At 40.3% G+C, this 20,434-nt stretch overlaps 1 protein-coding gene across 2 annotated transcripts in view; it reads left to right on the top strand.

Annotated features, from left to right (window-relative positions):
- The window catches only part of Gda (guanine deaminase), an 85,717-nt gene that overhangs the window by 25,299 nt on the left and 39,984 nt on the right, over positions 1-20,434 (top strand). The window contains exons 1-3 of one of the 2 annotated variants that reach the window (XM_028764030.1): positions 6,977-7,084; positions 11,934-12,022; positions 19,774-19,945. In XM_028764030.1, the coding sequence (XP_028619863.1) occupies positions 19,784-19,945 (162 nt within the window). In that variant the 5' untranslated portion in view covers positions 6,977-7,084; positions 11,934-12,022; positions 19,774-19,783. Of the gene's footprint in view, positions 1-6,976; positions 7,085-11,933; positions 12,023-19,773; positions 19,946-20,434 lie in introns of those variants that run through there. The other variant, XM_028764028.1, reaches the window with a different exon arrangement.

The raw sequence follows: 20,434 nt of genomic DNA on the forward strand, positions 1-20,434 counted from the left end.
GCTTGGAGAAGGCTGACTTCTCTCTGTGCCTTTCACATCATCTTGCTTCTATGTGTCTCTGGATCCAAAAGGACTACTTCAATTAAGGGTCAGATTAACGGTCACTTCAATGCCCCCTTTGTAACTTGATTATTATTGTAAAGGCCTTATTGTTAAACAAGGTCACATCCCTTACTTGGGATCGTTAGGGTTTCTCTGTAAGATCTAGAGAAGGGGCATCCAATTCAAATAATGGAGCTGTAAGGTAAATTTTATGCCTGAACCAATGACCATAAGAGAAGTAAACAAGATGGGAGCTCTTTTACCCAAGCCCCATTTCCTACCAAGATCATTGTGTCTGCCATGGTCCATTGCTGTGGTCAATTCATGTCACCACTTAGTTTTCTGAAAGGCAGAGTCAGTGCTTTTCCTGAATGGTTCCCCAGTTGCGACTTGCTGAATATAGTCTCTGAAGATTTTTTTTTTGAGGCAGCTGCTGGATTTATTCACTTGTTTAATGATTTCAGGATTCAAATGCATCATTTAACTTTGTGTCTGACATTTGTGGTGAATTTCGCTCAATGCTCAGTGGTAATTTGATACCATCTGAGCAGTTTCCTTCTTCCATAGTTGGTTAAGGCATCAAGGGATTCCAAATGCAGGAAGCGAAAATTAGGGTGTAACATTTTTCATATGTCAAAGCAATTTTCAGTATGTGAAACGCATCCAAGTGTTCAGCAGAGTCCCACCTGCTTGGAAAGCCGAGGGGCAGAACATGACCTGACTTCAGACGGCTGATGCTAGGATACTGCAGTGTTAGCACTGATCTGTCATTCTGTATCCCCATTGTGTATACCCCTTCTGTGGTTTTTCTTTCTGGTCATATGACTGATCCATAGATGATCAGTGTGTGTGTATCAGAAGAAACAAATCCTGAGTTTTTAAAAGAGAAAAATAGTGTTTTGTTAAATACTAGAAAATTTGCTTGTGATCATATAATATTGCTAAATTTATTTGATTTTAAATGAGTCTTCTTGTTTGTTAACTCATTTAGTAGAAGAAAGGACACTTTCTGTCTGTGTTAGGTGCAATGACTAATAGAAGCATCCCTTCATCATCTGAGATACTCCCAACATACTCCCCCATCTCTTTTTATCCTCATCACTCGGATCCTACATTTTTTCTGTAATGTTCTTAATTATCTTTATACACCCACTTTATAGATTTATTTATGTTTTTATGTAACATAGTGTTTAGTTGTGAATAAAAAAAACTACTTTGAATTTGTAAAAGAGTTGTAAGAATAGTACAAATAACTGTCATACGTTTCCCTAGGGTTAACATTTGCTGACTTTATTTTATATTTCCTCCACTATTTTTATACCAATGGTTCTCAGCCTTCCTAATGCTGACTCATTAACACAGTTCCTCATGTTGGGGTGACCACCAACCATAACATTATTTTGTTGCAACTTCATAACTATAATTCTGTTACTGTTGTGAATTGTAGTATAGTATTTGATATGCAGGATAACGGATATGTAACCCCTCGGGGGGTTACGACCCACAGATAGAGAGCCACTGTTCTACATATACGTACACATACACACAAGTCATGCTTTTCTGAGCTAAGAGTAAGTTATAGATAGACATGCCATTTGTGATAATTTATGTAAATTGTCTACTTGACAAAATATAGACTCACCAGAGAAAACTCTCTCAGTGAGCAATTGTCTAGATCAGATTGTCCTGTGGATTGTTTTGGTTGTATTAATTGAGGAAAGAAGACACGCTCACTGTAAGTGGCACCCTTCCCTGGGCAGGAGATCTTGAACTGTGTAAGACAGACCAAGCTGAATACTAGCATGCTTTCATTAATTCCTTGGTCTTTGCTCTTAACCACTGATGTAATGTGGAGATGCTTTGAGTTCTTGTCTTCTTAGTTTCCCACAATGATGGACTGTACCCTGGTGTAGCAGGATACCATCCCACTACATTTGTATAAAGCTCAGTGATTGGACTGTATGATAGGTAGGCAGAGTGAGGAGAAGAAGAGTAGAAGGAAGAGGACGAGCTAGAAAATCAAGGAGAGATGTAGGAGTCATGGAGACCACCCAAGCCAGGAGAGCAGTCCTGGGTAACAACTTATATCATAAGGTTAGATATTGGGAAACACCTCTAATTGTATGGACATCTTGTTAATTGACCATTACCAAATATATAAAGCTATTGGATAATCTTTAACCATCTAGAGTCTCATTTCTACTGGGTACCACGTGGATGGTGGGATGGTCTGGGCTGAGCCCAACCTTGTGGAGACAGTGTGGTAGATTGGCAGAGCCATCTCCCATGCTAGCATCTCGTGGGTAGCAGGGCCAATGCTTCTGGCCCATCAGAGCCAGCAGCCTGAGCCGAGCAGCAACACGTTCAGCTCATGGCCTCAGGCCTTGTCTCATCGGGAAGATGGTGGGCACTGTAACAACAAACCACAATGGGTGCCTCAGTTATAAATATTATCAGTAACACCCTGGAATTGTGATCCCCAAACATCCCATCTCTTTTAAGTGGTTTTTTTTTTGGTGGATATTTTATCACAGCTATAAGAAAGGGCATTGAGATAGAAATTGGTACTGAGAAGTGGGAATATTGACTTGGCTTTTAGACTTTTGGAACTGTTCTGTAGGGAGAATATGAAAGAGTTTAGAACTTTGAACTAGAAAAGCAATTGAATGCTGGAAACAGAGCTCAATGGGCCCTACAAGATGCTGAGAATCATTTGAGCAACAAAGAGGCCAAGACCATGAAGTTTCAGAGGGGATCAAGGACTGTATCAGGAACTGGAGGAGGAGCTATTTGTATACTGTTCTGGCTAAGGAACTGGCTTTAATTTGTCTATGTCTTGAACACCTGAGCACTTAGTTTAACAATAATGGACTGATTTTGTTGACAGAGGAAATTTTAAGGGGGGGGCTGTATTTAGAATGGTGCTGAAGTAGCAGCTGTAACTGGTGGAGAGATGAATTGTAGAGAAATCACCCTCAGTACACTAGGAAAATGGAAAAGCATCCTGAGGGCAAAACTCTGTCCTTTGAAGGAGGCTCCATCTTGTGAAGATCCACTTTTATTTTAAAGAAGGAAGCTTGGGCTAGAGAGATAGCTAGCTGTTAAGAGCACTGATTGCACTTCCAGAGGACCTGGGTTTGATACTTAGCACCTACACAGCTCACATTTCTTTTTCTAACTACTGTTCTAGGGGGAATTTGATGTCCTTTTCTAGTCTCTGACAGTACCAGGCATGCACATGGTGTACAGATATACAGAAAGGCAAAACAACCACACACATGAGATAAATACAATAAGATAAAATAAAATAAAATGTAACAAACACCCTAGATTAAAGGGGTTTCTTGTGTCTTAAAAGTAGCTGTCTAACAGTGTTTCCCAAGAGTTATCATTCAGAAATTGATGTAGCTATGGTCCGTTTGGGCCTGGGAATACCTTGAACTGGTATCAGAACTTGGCAGGAAATATAATCCATATGGTCTTGCTTTTAAAGATAGGAAAGATACAGGATTGAGGGTTCATGGAGAGCAGCCGAGGCCAGGCTATGTGTGCCAGGATTTAAATCTCCATGGAGAGCTCCTGAAAGGCCACTGGGTAAAGCTGTGAACATGAAGCTTCAGTTGCAGTCAAGACTCCAAGATACAAGGGATGCCAGGACTCTGAGACATATATCAAGGAGGACCACAGGCTGAGGAGATCTAACCTGACAAACTGCTTATTCTTCAGAAGGTGGAGCTAAAGGAGTAAGGCTGCCAAGCTTGTGGAGGCCAGTTGACTCCATTACAAGCCTTAGATGTTAGATACAGAGCTGTGGGGGTTGGTGTGTTGATTTGATCACCCTTTGCTATGTTCCAGTCCTTTCCATTTTCAAACAGGAAGGTTTATTCTGCGCCATTATATGTTGGAAGTCTAAAACATGGTTTAGCTCCCATAGGAGCTCATAGCTAAGAGGCTGTGTGTTTAAAACTGGAAGTTTTAAGACCATGGGGACTTTTAAAAAGTGGACTGTGTTATACATTATGATACAAATGCAAGACTTTTGGGACAATGGGTGGAAGGTTATGACCTAAAGTGACATGTTTGTGTGCAAAGTTGACAAGAGGTAGAATTGTGATGTTTAAAGTCTACTTGATACCATCACTTGGGACAAAAATCTCAATGAGGGATTATCTAGATTAAGTTGGCCCGTGTGGTTATCTGTGGGGGATTGTTTTGACTACATTAATTGAGATGGGAAGACCCACTCAGTGTGGGTGGTCCCATTCCCTAGTCAGGGAATGCTGAAATGTGTTATCCTGGAGAAAGTGATTGTGTGCAAACAAGCCTGTCTGTGTTCTTTGTTCTCTGTATCTGATCATAGATAAAATGTAGCCAGTTCCCCTTAGGCTCCCACCACTATGACTTCCCACTATGGCAGAATGTCTCTGTGCTAGTAATTTTTTTAATCAACTTGACATAATATAGAGTCATCTGTGAGAAAGGAAACCTCAACTGAGAAAGTGTTTCCAGCAGATTAGCCCATAGGCTAGTCTGTGGGGGATTATTTTCTTGATTAATGACTGATATGGGAGGGCCCAGCTTAGTGTAGGAAGTGACACCCCTGAGCAGGTGGTCTTGAGTTTTACAAGAAAGCAGGCTGAGCAACGCATGGTAGGTAAACCAGCAAGCAGCATTCTGCTGTAATCTCAGTTTCAGTTATTGTTGTTGTTATTATAATAATTAATTAATTAACATCACAAACGCTGCTCCCCTTCCTTGTCCCTCCCTCACAGAGTCCCTTCTCCTCATCCCCCCCTCTTCTCCTCTGAGAGGGTGGGGCTGCCCCCCTGGGTATCTCCCCACTCTGGCCCATTGAGTCTCAGCCTGATTAAGCACATCCTCTCTCACTGAGGCCAGACAAGGCAGCAATGAAGACTGAGCTGTCTGACTGCTACATATGTGCCAGGGGACTCATTCCAGTCCATGTATGTCCTTCGGTTGATAACTCAGATTCTGAGGGCTCCCTGGGGTGGAGGTTTATTGACTCTTGTGGTCTTCCAGTGGGGTTTCCATCTGCTTCAGGGTCTTCAATCCTTCCCTCATCTCTCCCATAAGTGTTACTGATCTCCATTTAATGTTTGGCTGTGGTCTCTGCATCTGTTTCAGTCCACTGCTGTGCAGAGCCTGTCAGAGGTCAGTTATGTTGGCTCTCGTCTCTGTGCAGAACAGATTATCATTAATGATGTCAGGAATGTTCTGCTTATGCTCCTGTCTTGGCTTCCATCAGTGCCAGACAATGATCAGATGTAAGGCAGATAAACCCTTTCTTCCCCAAGTTGGTTTTGGTCAGTGTTTTATCACATCAAAATAATACAAACTGCAAGTTTGGTTTATGCTCTAAGTCAGCTGACTTCTCTCAAGTTGGTTTTGTCAGAGTATTTTATCACAACGACAAGAAACTAAGACATCTTTCCCATCTAAATCCTTCATAAATCCTTTCTAAACATCGGTGATGAAGCCCTTACATAATCATAACCATGCAGATTAGGAAATTAATGTCAGTGTAATTCTACCACACAATGAGAGCCCCTTCCAACATTCTTCATGGTCTCAGCAATACCCTTAAATGTCCCTTCCTCCCTCTGGTGCAGAATCAACTTAAAAATTCCAAATCCCATTTGTGTGGCACATTTCTTTACTTGCCTTTCATCTGGGGCAAGTCTTTGTCTTTCTTCATATTTTATGTGCCAGATACTTTTCAAGAATACAGAACTCTTACACTGACCTTCAGTTTGGTTTGCATGTTTCCTCATGATGAGCTTCAGCTGATACATGTGAGAAGGAATGTCAGAATCAATGTGCCATTCCCAGTGAGTCATGTCAGGTGATGGTGTGTCCTGTCATTGGTGATGATGACGTCCTCAACGTGGGTTGCCTTTGCAGTGTTTCTTCACCGTGAAGCTACTATTTTCTTTGTAAAATGGTGCTTTGATGATTATTTAAATATCTCATTGTACAAACAAATTTTGGATCTAGGTTTTAGCGTTTACTTTTATAATGGATTTCAAATGCTTATTCTTCAATAAACTTCCCTCATGTTTTAGCATTGCAATTTATTTATTGGTCTACTGAAGAATGTATGATTGTGTCCCCCTAAACTGAAAATATTTAGTATCTAAGCATCTGAAGAAAGTTTATATTACCAGACAAGCAATCAAGTGCCGGGAACAATCTCTAGGCAGATGATTTAGCCCAGCAAATATTCCTGTTTGCTCTGCACCTGGGATAATCACATAGCCAGGTCTGCTCTCTTATTTAAAAAAAAAAAATTAGATCAGAAAACCTAAGCCCTTGATGGTATTCTTTGGTGCTTTTGTGGTAATTTTCACTTCACTCAGCCTTGATAGGCTCACTTTTGTTCTTCAGACCAATCTCACTTTTCCAATAGTCAGTTTGACATGAATTACATAAACATACCAACATTTGTCTTTGCCAAGGGTTTCAGCAGCTCTGAAGTATAATATCTTTTATCTGGTCCCATCACAGTGACTTGAGTAGGTTTTTGTGATGAGTACAGGCACATGCTACCTCCTTTTGCTGCATAGCTGAGCTATTTCACAATTGTCCAGAAATTTACTCTATGTCATGGCAACGAGCCTTTTGCCCAAAATTTCCATTTGGTCTTTGAAGCCTGTAGTTTCCAGGGACTTGTGTCATAAGCTGATAGTCATTATTCATCTGCCTTTGGCTTACGTCTTTCTGACTTTATCATTATTGCTCATCCTGAATAGCCCTCATTCCACGTGAGAGGCACTTGGACTTGTTTACTTAACAGAAGGGACTCGATTTCCTCATCTGGACAACTAAGAGTTTGGCTGAGAATATCCCTGCTGGCTGAAACTTGCTATGGTTTCAGGAAACCTTGTTTTTAATGATTCCTGTATGTGACTGACAGCTTGCCTAGCCTGAGACCATGGCTTGTAAAGAGGAAGGCCTGAGGTCCATGCCAGACACTTGCATGAACAAGCAAGCGTAGAGCATCCTGAGCCCTGATAATCTAGAGGTAAGGAAGCCACTGAACCAGGAAGAATGCATCAACCATGTCTTCCTGCAGATTTTTAGAGATTACCTAAAAATAATCCTGAAGGCTGACCATGACTTACAACTTGTGCTTATCTTCGGTCTGGATTTCTTCCACCTGTTTTCTTAATGCTGAGCTGGGTCTCCACTAGTATGTTTGGTGTTTCCCAACATACCATACACACCCCCTATTGATCCTTTGATGCCCTCAGAGGATTCATGCTACTCACCCCCACATCATGAAAATCTATGCTTGAATAGCATCTCTCTGAGAGACCATTGCATCTGTCCTTCGGTCTATCCATCATTCACTTTCCATTCGGGCATGTCATACTAATAGTATCAATTCGCCATGAACTGATTTCTCCAAATCCCTGCAGCCATGCTGTTTAACAAGAGGTCCACAGACAATATTGGGTGAACAAAAATGCAAATAGGAGCAAGAAAAAAGTGGATTTGGAATTAAAGTTCTCCCAACCCACAACAACCAATAACATTGGCAGGATGCCTTCAGCTGCAGCACCTCTTGTTGCTTTTCGCTTCTTTGCCTCTGTTCATGTCGCTGCCCCTTCCATCCCTTTTCTTCTACTTGATATCTATCAAGTACCAATTGTTTCCTCTTATTGCCAGATTCTGACATTTCCTGCTTGCACCTCTGTTTCTCCTTCTGATGCAGTGAGGGGGAGGGCTCCACCGTGTTCCATCCCTCCCATGTACACCTTATTCTTTATTACCTATCTAGGAGTATTTTAACTCCCCAGCCATAGGCTCTGTGTGTAGAAACTAGACTTCAACACGCATGTTCACATGTTTGCCTATATCCATACTCATATCATATTATTATCAAGTGTTATTATAAACTCATGGTATCTAGTAATATAGATTTTTAAAAAGATACTTTAACATTATATTGTTATTAAAAATGTTGAATCTCAATCCTGTATTTCTACCCCGTCTTTGACCATTTGATTCCCAGATAAAAACACACATAACCTTTATATTTATAATAAGCTTTAGTCAGCACTAGAGCTGGGCAGATATCTATCCTCTTTGCTATTGTGTCAGTTTCCCAGGCAGTAATCACGTTATATAATTTGCCATGTTTTATCTAGGCTGGTCTTAACTCTCACTTGCCAACCCGCATGGCCATTTTTTAGAGATTCTTACCCAATGGAGGCTTCTTCTCTCTTCCTTCTTCTTTTCTTCCCCCTCTTCATGGTCTCCTCCAACCCCAAAGCCAGAAACACCAAAACCTGCCTATCTCAATTCTGCCCAACTACAGGCTGTTGGCACCTTTATTCACCAACCAGAAATAACTTGGGGACAAGGTCACACATTACTTGGATTTACGTGTGAACTGTCTCACCTCTGGGGCAACTAGGCCTTGGGGGCCTGCACTTAGCATTACAATACACAGCCACAGATCAAACCTCAACATAATATAAAGGACAAGTTTCTACCCTGCAGATATGTCTCCACTGTTTTAATGATTATTCTGTTTTGTTGTATCTAGCCAGTCCTTTCTGAGTTAAGATAATAGTCTTTCACTATGTGTGGTGTACACTTTGAGGATAGATGGAGTGAGAGATAGTTTTGGAGAGACATTAGCTATAAAACCAGCATGTGACTGCCTATACTATGAGTTCCCAGTAGAAATACTCTTCACTCTTAAAAAAAAAGAAAATTCATATCTTCAACAACAACAACAACAACAAAAACAAAACAAAACAAAACAAAAAACCCCTCATATCTTCCTAAAAGAATTTTGAGAAGCAAAGATTTGAAACTCTTAAATAGTGGTGGTATGCATGACTTGTTGGATGTAGATATGTAGGGCCCATTATTTCTAGCATTTTAAAAGTATTCACTCCTTCAAATTAAACCATGATATTAGTCTTTAAAATGTCCTGGATGGGGGCAGGGGCAATACAATAACATGCACCTTTAATCTTAGCACTTGGGAGGTGGAGGCAGGCAGATCTGTGAGTTCAAGGCCAGTCTGGTTAACATAGCAATTCTGGACCTGCCACGGTGACATAAGTGAGACCAAAATATAGACTTCCCCTTTTTTCCCTCTTATTTATTTATTTATTTATTTATTTCCCAAACGCTGCTCCTCCCTCCCAGTAACCCCTCCCCAGTCCTTTTGCCTTTTCCCCTCACCTTCTCTGAGAGGGTGGACCCCTCCCCTAGGCATCCCCCCAATTCTGGTGCCTCATCAAGTCTCTGCAGGTTTAGTATCTTCTCTCACTGAGGCCAGACAAAGCAACCCTGTTAGGGAATAGATTCCACTGTCATGCAACAGCTTTAGGGAGAGCCCCGGCTCCAGTTAGGGGAACCACACAGAGATTGAGCTGCATGTCTGTCCTATATGTCCTCGGGGCTTGCTCCAGCTCCTGTATGCTCTTTGCTTCGTAGCTCAGTCTCTGAGAGCTCCCAGAGGTCCATGTTAGTTGACTGTCTTCCTGTGGAGTTTCTGTTCTCCTTCAGAGTTTTCAGGCCTCCAAATCTACAATAGGAGTCCTTGACTTTCCTACAGTATCTGGCTGTGGATGTCTGTATCTGTTTTAGTCAGCTGCTGGGTAGGGCCTCTCAGAGGCCAGTTGTGCTAGGTGCCTGTCTGCAAGCATAACAGAGTGTCAGAGATTGGTGCTTGCCCATGGAATAGGCCTCAAGTTGGGCTGGTTACTGGTTGGCCATTCCTTCAGTCTTTGCTCCATCTTTGTCCCTGCATTGCTTTTAGACAGGACAAATTTTGGATCAAAAGTTTTGTGTGTGGGTTGGTGTCCTTATCCCTCCACTGGGGATCCAGCCTGGCTCCAGGAGGTGGACTGTTTACGTTCCATATCCCCACTGCTATGCCTCTTGGGTAAAGTCCCCCACATTGACTCCCAAGAGCCTCCCTCATCCCAGGTCTCTGGGACTTCTAGAGACTCCACCCACCCCGAAACCCCAGTAGCTTCAGATTTCCAGCCATTCTCCTGATCTCTGCCGTCTTTCCTGTCTTCGTACATATCCTGATTTTCTTCTTTTCATGGTTTGAAATGGTATACAGTTCCCCTTTCCGTACTGAGTTTTGAATTCTGGTCTAATCCCGTACACAGTTTTAATCTAATGCACAATATTTTCTTCTTGGAGGTCTTATTGATCAGCTATCACTACAACACTCATGGATGTAAATTGAAATTTCCCAGGAACATGAGGACGTTCTAAAATCTCTGTTGCATGTATTGAAAGATAATTTGTTACATGCAAATAAAAAGATGCTCCCTGCAATTGCATAATAAATCTAGTGATTATTTCTGGTTGAAAGCATGAAATAAAGGAAGCATAACTTTTCTTATTTTCAATTTTTTATCAGTGATGACAACCATTTTTATATAAATCAAAAGAATGAGGATAGGAAAAATTTTTATTGTAGCAATATTGACTCATTCCTTGAACTTTTAGATTATTTGGTTAAAAATATGTTAATTGTCAAAGTTATTTTTAATCCTCTAATGGGTGATAAACAATTAGTTCATCTGCCAGTCAGCTGGTTCTGTTGACAGAAAAGGCCACAGAATTAGACAAGTGTCACAGAGTGCCAGGCATAGGACTTATGTATTATGTAATATCTTACCACATAAGAGTTTAATTCTGTGAGATTCTATTTATTGTAGAAAGCCACTGTTTACTGTGAACTTCCCACAGGGGTAGCAAATCTGCCTCAGTTTCCCCATTTGGTTTATAGCTCTCCAGAATAATTTTTTCTTTTCATTTTATTTCTTATATATTTCAAATATGTACATGTAAGTTTTTATCATGCTACTTGTTTATGAACTTTATAATATATCGCTTTTGAAATGCTATTGATAAATTCTAATTTTATGGCTTTTAAAATAATTATGTGATAGGCTTTGATGAGTTCTGATTCTTCCCTTTTAAATGTTTATTGCTTCAAGTATATCTTTATAAGCATCTAATTATTTTAATTTAGGAATTACTTCTAATCAAAATCACAATTTTTTAAAAGGTATGTCTCAACAAACAAAGAAGTACATGTCTTTTTTTCAGTTACACTAACTATTTTGTCCTGAGGTATATTGGTTTAATTCTCATTCCACTAGGTTGACAATTTTTATTTTCTAGAGGTTTCTAAAATTTTATTTTTCAATGAAACACATTTTTTCTCATAATTTTGCATTTAAAAGTGAAACAGGAAAGACTTTAGGATCTGGCTTGATGGTAGAGCACTTGCCTACGATGCCATGCCCAGCACAGCAAAGCAAAGAAAGCCCAGACACCAAGCATACAGGATATCTTCTGCATTTTCACCTCTCAACTTCCTATCTTTTCTTGATGAACAATCTACTTAACAGAGAAAACAGTCACAGTGTGCAAAATAGACATAGACATACTTGATCATTTACCGTGTACTGGGCATATGCTAATTTCATCACCAGAATTATCATATTTAGTCTCCACAGTAGCCTTACAAAACATGAGGTAGTGTTTCCCTAGCAGCCAAACAGCAGACTCTTATTAGGTTCACATTGGGTGTTTTTCCATAACAGTAATTCCTATTATCACTTTAATGAAGGATAGATGATATCCCTTGTCAGTCTGAGTCTTAACTCAGGTCTACCTTTTTGCAGAAGAGAAGTTGAATGCACTTTAGTTCAAAAGATAACCAAACACAAACGATTGTCATGTTTCCCCTCCAAAATCAATCTTGTTTGGTACCAAATACCTTTTAAAATGAACTCAGCATCACTTTCAAAACAGTTGTGTGTTTTGTGTCAACAAATGGCTATGATTTATTAATATCTGACTTTTTTTTCCTCTTAAAGATAGTGTTCCTAGAAGAATCATCTCAGCAAGAAAAACTGGCCAAAGAATGGTGCTTCAAACCATGTGAGATCAGAGAGCTGAGCCACCAGTAAGTCTCTGCCAACATTTTCCCTTCTTCTGGAAGCCAGTATCAGGTTCAAGCAATGAGAAATGTTCATTGAGAGAGGGGGGAGGCTTTTTAATTAACCATTGGCCATTAGTGGGGAAAATGGGAGAGGTAAAGGCCATCTGAAGGATAGAAACTTGGAAGAGCAGAGGCTGCCATAGTTCCTTTATTTCTTTAGCAAGCATCTGTTGAGTATTTTGTGTGCAATATTATAATCTTAACAAGTCTTTAGCTCTATATAAGAGAGGGGAGGGGAGGGACAAAAACAGAGAAAGTATTATGGAACAGAGTTTGAGAAACTACTCCAGTGGCATGATTAGGGAGGACCTGTGTTCAAAGTGCACTTGAGTTGGAATTTTTATGGTCTTTACTATCTACATAAAATGTGCTTCCAGTGGCAGGATTACTGTCTCCATAGCCTGGCTGATTTGTTTTATACAAATGAGAGTACTCGTCTCAAGCTGGCGGATTTTACCTAGTTCCAGAAGGCTGTGTTTTAAATCCAATAAAAGTGGCACAGAATTTTTATTCTGAAAATTCGCTTAAAACTTGGAAAGTAACTTTAGGATAATGGAGTTGGAAGTTCGCTGAACTAGTGATGGTATTCAAACAGAATGTGTGGCACAGGCCTAGGCCCTCAGTCAACTGTTCTTCTTGTACAGCTTGTATCAGTGTTTGCCATTTGTATAGAACTTAGTGGACAGATGGGGAATGCCATCACATGCCTGTAATCCCAGCACTAGGAGGCTGGGGCAGAGCTGCAAGTTCAAGACTAGTCTGGGTTATATATTGAGACCTCAGCTCAAAAAGGAAATGAGGAGTGGGGTGGGGTGGGACGGGGCCTGGAACTGTGGAAGTAGAATAGTGGTAGATCACATGCTTGTTATGTATGAGGTCCTCAGGTTTACAAAAATAAAGTTAAATAAAAATAAAGAAATATGAAGGATGGGTAGATGTTCTGATTACTGTATATTATTCTTTATTTTCTCAAATTTTTAAAAGGCTAGGCCACCACTTCAGGTTTAAAGTGTGAAGCTGATGTTCTAAGAGAGTTATTCTGACTGTCTATCATGGGGTGGGGTAAGCTGAGATGTGGTGGGAGGGGGGCTACTTCACCTTGTTCTAGGGAAGCCAGTGGACCTCCTCTTGGTTCTGCCCCAGGTGCTTCTTGATAGCTACCATCCAGCTCCAAAGCATATGGTGAATTGGCTTCTAACCTGGGCTGGGACAGTGACAGGTTACACGTCTGTAACCATCTCTGAACTGCACCTCTCTCTGTAAAATGAGGTAGTGCACTTAAAGACATTGTTCCACACACATCTCTCACATCCCACACGCTTGTGCCTTTATCTCAGCAAACCAAATCCTCACCATTGAGTGTGTGGATTTGGGTGGGGCCACATCCCAGTACTTCTTGTATTTGGTAAAAGCCACACTCTGGCCACAGAAACTTCTTCCTAGCCCATCTTCTGCTCTTGAATACTGCACCCTCAAACATCTCCTTTGTTCTTGGATCCTGATAAGCACACACAGGTTTCCTTTGCATAAATAATAAATAAATAAATAAATAAATAAATAAATAAATAAATAAGTCACGAAGTCTTATGTGCTCTTTTCATCTTGACTTTTGCTATGAAATATGCCTGCCCAATTCTTTCTCCATCACTCACCCACATGGGGAGTGCTTTACTCCTCAGCACCTTGGACAGAACTAAAGTAACCCAAGCCTCAGGGAGTAAATCCTTTTAAAGTTCAAAGCTCCACCATGGGATCACTGCATTAGGGGTTCTATAGTCTCTCTGAGGCTTCATGTCTTTTGCCTTCAGATTCTTGTCACTGGCCACTTCTTTACCTCCTTTGTCTCTTTCTAATATCTCCTGGGTCCCCTCTATTTTCTTGATGACAGTTCTGCCAAGTTCAGCGCCTTCTTCTCTTCCTCTGTCCTTAAGTGGCTGCTGCTACACAGGAGTTAGCTTTGTTTATTTCTACAGAAATTTCTGTGATTTGAACCTTGAAGAGAAGCTTCTTAGCCCTGAATCTTGTCTTTAACTATTGTGAGACAGCGTATCCCACACCATCAGTAACTTCCTGGACACCTAGAGGCCACAAACTAAAGACTAGATGTGATTTGAGTGTGTCCTTCAAAGGTTCCTATGCTGGAAGTTGGACCCAGTGTACAGTACAGATATTGAGAAGCAGTGGGACTTTTGAGAGAGGGGACCTGGTTGGAGATGACTTGTGATGATCACACAAAGTGAGGGGGTTCCTGTGAGAGTGGGCTGAAATTGGCTGAATTAAAGTGACTCTGTCCCATATAGTTGGCTTATTCTGTATGCAGCTGGTTATTTTTACAATTCTCTATGTGGTGTAATGCAAGAAGGTCTGCCCTTGCCTAGATCATGCACACACATTTTTAGAAGTGTGAGCTAAATAAGCCGGTTTTAAAAGTAAACTATTCATCCTTAGGTAGTTTGTTGCAGAAATATGCAACAATACGCTGCATCATATTTTGACACTTGGCTTAGACTAACATCATGTGACCCTGCACACCTGACTCTGTTCTTATGTCCTCTGTACTTTGTGTGTTCACCCTTATATGCTCAAAACTTTATTTCTCTGACTCATCTTGTTTGCTTCTAGGGACTGATAGAATATTAAATTCTCCCTCTTGTATTTATCATTTGTTTTTCTGTTCCCATTACTGTGATCTTTATTCAGAAACTTTGTGCATGAATAGTTTCAAGAGTCTCCTATATCATGTATTTTTTTTACCATGTGTGGATTTATATAGTGATATGTGCACATGCACATGCATAAACACGTGGAGAAGGCTGAGTCTGACACTAAATATCTTCTTCAACCATTTTCCACCTTATTTATTGAAATCCAGAGCTTATTGACTCAGCTAATCTACTCTTCTAGCTTGCCTCCCCTTGTAGGAGGAGCTAAGGTGGGAGGAGTTAGGAGAGGAAGAGGAGGAATAGAAAGGAGAGGAGGAAAAGGAAGAGGAGGAGCTAGGAGAAGGGGGAGAGAGAGAGAGAGAGAGGGAGGAGATTGAGGCAAATGTTCATGTGTCTGTAGCAGTCAAAGCTGGTTGGTATATCTAGGTTGGGTATTGGGTTACATTTCTGATTGTATGGGCATCTTGTTACTGATCATTACCAAATATATAAGCCTTTGTTTAATCTTTAAGCATTAGAGTCTCATCTTTCTACTGGGCCCGCGTGGATGGTGGGATGGTCTGAGCAATGCCCAGCCTTGTGGATTGGCTCTGCCAATCTCCCATGCTGGCATCTCGTGGTGGCAGGGCTGGTGTTTCTTTCTGGCCATTTCTAGCTGTGGCATGCATATGGCCTCCAGCCAAGAAACATGGTGTGGCTGAGCTAGGCAGAGCCACCACAGCTTAGATAGTTGGCTTAACCAGAGGCCGAGTTTAAATAATTACAACAACATCCCCTGTGCTGGGATTAAAGGTGAGCCACCATGCTCTCCTGATATTTCCATGGCTATTAGAAATTTGAACTCTGGTTTTTATGCTTGCCCAGGAAACACTTTATTCACTGAGCTATCTCTCTCAGGCCCTTCAACATTATGTTTGGGACTGATTCATATTATAAGAGAACTTGTTTTTTATTTTCCTGAATAGTATTCCACTGGGCCACAGTTTGTTTATCCATATTTTCCCATGACAATTATTTATATTGTTTCCAATTTGGGGATACAGTATGAACAGAACTGCTGCAAACATTCTGGCACAATCTGTTTCATAAATTTATTCTTTATTTCTCTTCAGTAGACACTTAAGACTGAAACTATTCACTAAGATCCTCTGTGTAACAAGATTTCTCTCTCTCTCTCTTTCTCTAACACTCACACTCCCCTAATATCTTGAGATATAAAGTCTCCGAAGACAAGGAGATGCCTTATTTCTCTGTAGACTCCTCACAAGTCTTAACAGAGCTTCCTAAACATGACTGAAGAGCACATGAACTCAAAGCTGTTTCACTTTGTGGTGGTAAAGAGAATAAGAACCCCAAGACAGAGGTATGCAGAGAGGACAGTGACTAACACATTTCACACTGTAGGCTCCCTTCTTATTCATGAGTTGTCACTGTTCTTTGTCTGTCACAAAGTGTAGTGAACAACAATGCTGAGCTTACAGGGGAGCTGTCAAAGACAAAGCTGTTCTCCAAAACTCATACGCTAAGGATTAGGTTTTTCAAGCTAAGTACATTTCCTGAACTTACATTTATTGTTAGACAAATGAGGATGCTGCTTGCCTACTCTACAACATTATATTTTCACCAGCTGCAGCATTTATTGATGCTTTCTGCCTTTGCTAGGCACCACTCTTGCATCCAGTAACTCATTCCTCTCCACAATTTTGTGGTCATAACACTTTGCTTATTTTTCATAAGGTGAAAAATGAGATTCAGGGGGACTGGATCACATGACACATATCTCACTTCTGGTTAGTGGTGGGTCCTCACGCAGATAGTCTGATCTAGCTTGTAGAGCAAGCTGCTTACTACAAGTGACATGATGCTTAGAGAATGCTGTGCCCAGCTTCAGTACATGCACACATTCAGTGTTAGCTGTAATAATTGCAGCTGCATACCATTTCTCGTTCTCTTCTTAAAATAGAGCATTTTAAAGCTGCCCATGGCTGCATCTTACGTCTGGATGTATGGATACATTTTATTTGCTGGCTAAGAGACATTTTCTCAACTGAAGTTTCCCTTTTCAGTTTGACTCCTGGTAGACTGAATTTGATAAAACAAACAAACAAACAAAAAGGACAAAAGAAAGAAGGAAGGAAGGAAAGAAAAAGATAGAAGGAAAGAAGGAAGGGAGGAAGGAAAGAAAGACAAAAGAAAGAAAGAAGAGAGAAAGAAAGAAGAAAGAAGGAAAGAAAGAAAGAAGAAAGAGAGGGAGAGAAAGAAATAAAGGAAGGAAGGAAGAAAAAGGAAAGAAAGGAAGAAAAAGGAAAGAAGAAAAAGGAAAGAAAGAAAGATTTTCTCAAAAAACCAGCTCCTGGTTTTGTTGATTCTTTGTATAGTGGTTTTTGTTATTTTCTGCCGTCTACTCTTCATCTATTCCTCTTGGCCGTATATGCTTCTTTTTGTTATAGAGCTTTCAGGTGTGCTGTTAAGCTGCTATTGTATGCTATCTCCAGTTTCTTTTTGGAGGCTCTCAGAGCTATGAGTTTTCCTCTTAGCACTGCTTTCAATGTGTCCCATAAGTTTGGGTATGTTGTGCCTTCATTTTCATTAAATTCTAAAAAGTTTTTAATTTCTTTCTTTATTTTTTCCTTAGTCAAGTTATCATTGAGTAGGGCATTGTTCGGCTTCCATGTGTATGTGGGCTTTCTGTTGTTTTTGTTGCTATTGAAGACCAGCCTTAGTCCGTGGTGATCTGAAAGGATGCATGGGATTATTTCAATCTACTTGTATCAGTTGAGGATGGTTTTGTGACAATTTTAGTCAATTTTGGAGAAGGTATCATGAGATGCTAAGAAGAAGATATATCCTTTTATTTTAGGATGAAATGTTCTATAGATGTCTGTTAAAACCATTTGGTCCATCACTTCTGTTAGTTTTATTGTGTCTGTGTTTAGTTTGTGTTTCCATGACCTGTCCATTGATGAAAGTGGGGTGTTGAAGCCTCCCACTATTATTGTGTGAGGTGCAATGTGTGCTTTGAGCTTTAAGAAAGTTTCTTTTATGAATGAGGGTGTCCTTGCATTTGAAGCATAGGTGCTCAGAATTGAGAATTCTTTTTGGTAGATTTTTCCTTTGATGAGTATGAAGTGTCCTTCCTTATCTTTTTTGATAACTTTTGATGGAAAGTCGATTTTATTCGGTATTAGAATGGCTAGTCCAGATTGTTTCTTGGGACCATTTGCTTGGAAAATTGTTTTCCAGCCCTTTACTCTGAGGCAGTGAGGTGCATTTCCTGTACGCAGCAAAACACTGGGTCCTGTTTACGTATCGAGTCTGTTATTCTATGTCTTTTTATTGGAGGAATTGAGTCTATTGATGTTAAGAGATATTAAGGAATAGTGATTGTTACTTCCTGTTATTTTTGTTGTTAGAGGTGTAACTATGTTTGTGTGGCTATCTTCTTTTAGGTTTCTTGAGAGAAGATTACTTTCTTGCTTTTTCTAGGGTATAGTTTCCCTCCTTGTGTTGAAGTTTTCCATCTATTATCCTTTGTAGAGATGAGTTTGTGGAAAGATATTGTATAAATTTGGTTTTGTCATAGAATATCTTGGTTTCTCCATCTATGGTAATTGAGAGTTTGTTGGGTACAGTAGCCCAGGCTGGCATTTGTGTTCTCTTAGGGTCTGTATGACATCTGCCCAGGATCTTCTGGCTTTTATAGTCTTTGGTGAGAAGTCTGGTATAATTCTGATAGGTCTGGCTTTATATGTTACTTGACCTTTTTCCCCTACTGCTTTTAATATTCTCTTTGTTTTGTGAATTTGGTGTTTTGACTATTATGTGATGGAAGGAATTTCTTCTCTGGTCTAGTCTATATGGAGTTCGGTAGGCTTCTTGTATATTTATGGACATCTCGTTCTTTAGATTAGGGAAATTTTCTTCTATAATTTTGTTGAAGATATTTACTGGTCCTTTAAGTTAGGAATCTTCACTCTCTTCTATACCTATTATCCTTAGATTTCATCTTCTCATTGTGTTCTAAATTTCCTGGATGTTTTAGGTTAGAAGCTTTTTGCATTTTGCATTCTCTTTGATTGTTGTGTCAGTGTTTTCTATGGTATCTTCTGCACCTGAGATTCTCTCTTCTATCTCTTGTATTATGTTGGTGTTACTAGGTTTTCTGTCTCCAGGGTTGTCTCCGTTTGTGATTTCTTTATTGGTTCTATTTCTGTTTTTAGATCCTGTATGGTTTTGTTCAATGCCTTTACCTGTTTGGTTGTCTTTTTCTATAATTCTTTAAGGGATTTTTGTATTTCCTCTTTAAGGGCTTCTGCCTGTTTACTTGTGTTCTGTATTTCTTTAAGGGGGTTATTTAGGTCCTTCTCAATGTCCTCTATCATCATCATGAGATGTGACTCTAAATCAGAGTCTTGCTTTTCTGGTGTGTCGGGGTATCCAGGGCTCACTGTGGTGGAAGAACTGGGTTCTGATGATGCCAAGTAGCCTTGGTTTCTGTTGCTTATGTTTCTGCCCTTGCCTCTCACTATCTGAATATCTCTGGTGTTAGCTGGTTTTGCTGTCTCTGACTGTGGTTTGTCCCTCCTTCAAGCCTATGTGTCAGTATGCCTGGGAGACTAGTTCTTTCAGGGTTGAATTTGGGTATGGAGAGCTGTGGCACAGGGTCAGCTCTGGGGTGCAGACCGAAACCTGAAGGATCCTGTCCCCGGCTGTTCCTTGGTCCCTGTGTCTTGATGACTCTGGGCTGGTCCCTGTTGGACCAGGAATTTGAGCAGAAGTGGTGGTGTTACCTGTGCTCACAGGTGTGCCAGCACTCCTGGGAGACCAGCTCTCTACTGGTGGTATTTGGGTATGGAGCGCTGTGGCATAGGGTAAGCTCCACACACTCTCTCTCTTTTAGCAGAACAGTTTACTTAAAAAATAAAATAAAATAAAATATAAAATAAAATAAATAAAATAAAATAAAACACTTCCAGTTTTAAAATTGTAAGACAAAAGAAACCCTTGTCTAAAGATGCTATTCAATGTTTTCCTTTTCCTCTTACTTCTCAGTGAGTTCTTCATGCCAGGCCTTGTTGATGCACACATCCATGCCCCTCAGTATGCCTTTGCTGGAAGCAACGTTGACCTGCCACTTTTGGAGTGGCTAAACAAGTATACATATCCTACCGAACTAAGATTCCAGAGCACCGATGTGGCCGAAGAAGTCTACACTAGAGTTGTCGTGAGTACTCTGTGCCAGTCCTGTGTGATGCCTGTTCATCTATGCAAACATTCATTTCCAGGACCAGACTTCAGGTATCAAACTAAGGACATTAAGGTTGGCAAGGACTGCAACAGTTTTAGCTCTTTTCATAATCCACTGACTACTCCAGCCTCACAGTGACAGGGAGAGAATTTGAGTCTTATGACTCTAGTCTCAGCATGGTGGATTCTAAAGTATTCTCTTACTCTTGTGTTCTGGGTGCTTTCTCTCATTGCAGCCATAATCCTGTTCTGAGGACCATATGGAATATCTGTGTGACCTTTAAAAGGCTCTGTGACTCACTGTGCCCATCTGTAAAACTCAGATAATGATAGTATTTATTTCATGGGATCATTATGATAATATACTAGGTTAATATTTGTGGGATACTTAAAATAGTGCCTAGCACATGGTAAGAACTCTATCTATCTATCTATCTATCTATCTATCTATCTATCTATCTATCTA

This window comes from Grammomys surdaster, unplaced genomic scaffold, assembly GCF_004785775.1.
Source record: "Grammomys surdaster isolate TR1022 unplaced genomic scaffold, NIH_TR_1.0 141, whole genome shotgun sequence".
In the NCBI taxonomy this organism is placed as follows: domain Eukaryota; kingdom Metazoa; phylum Chordata; class Mammalia; order Rodentia; family Muridae; genus Grammomys; species Grammomys surdaster.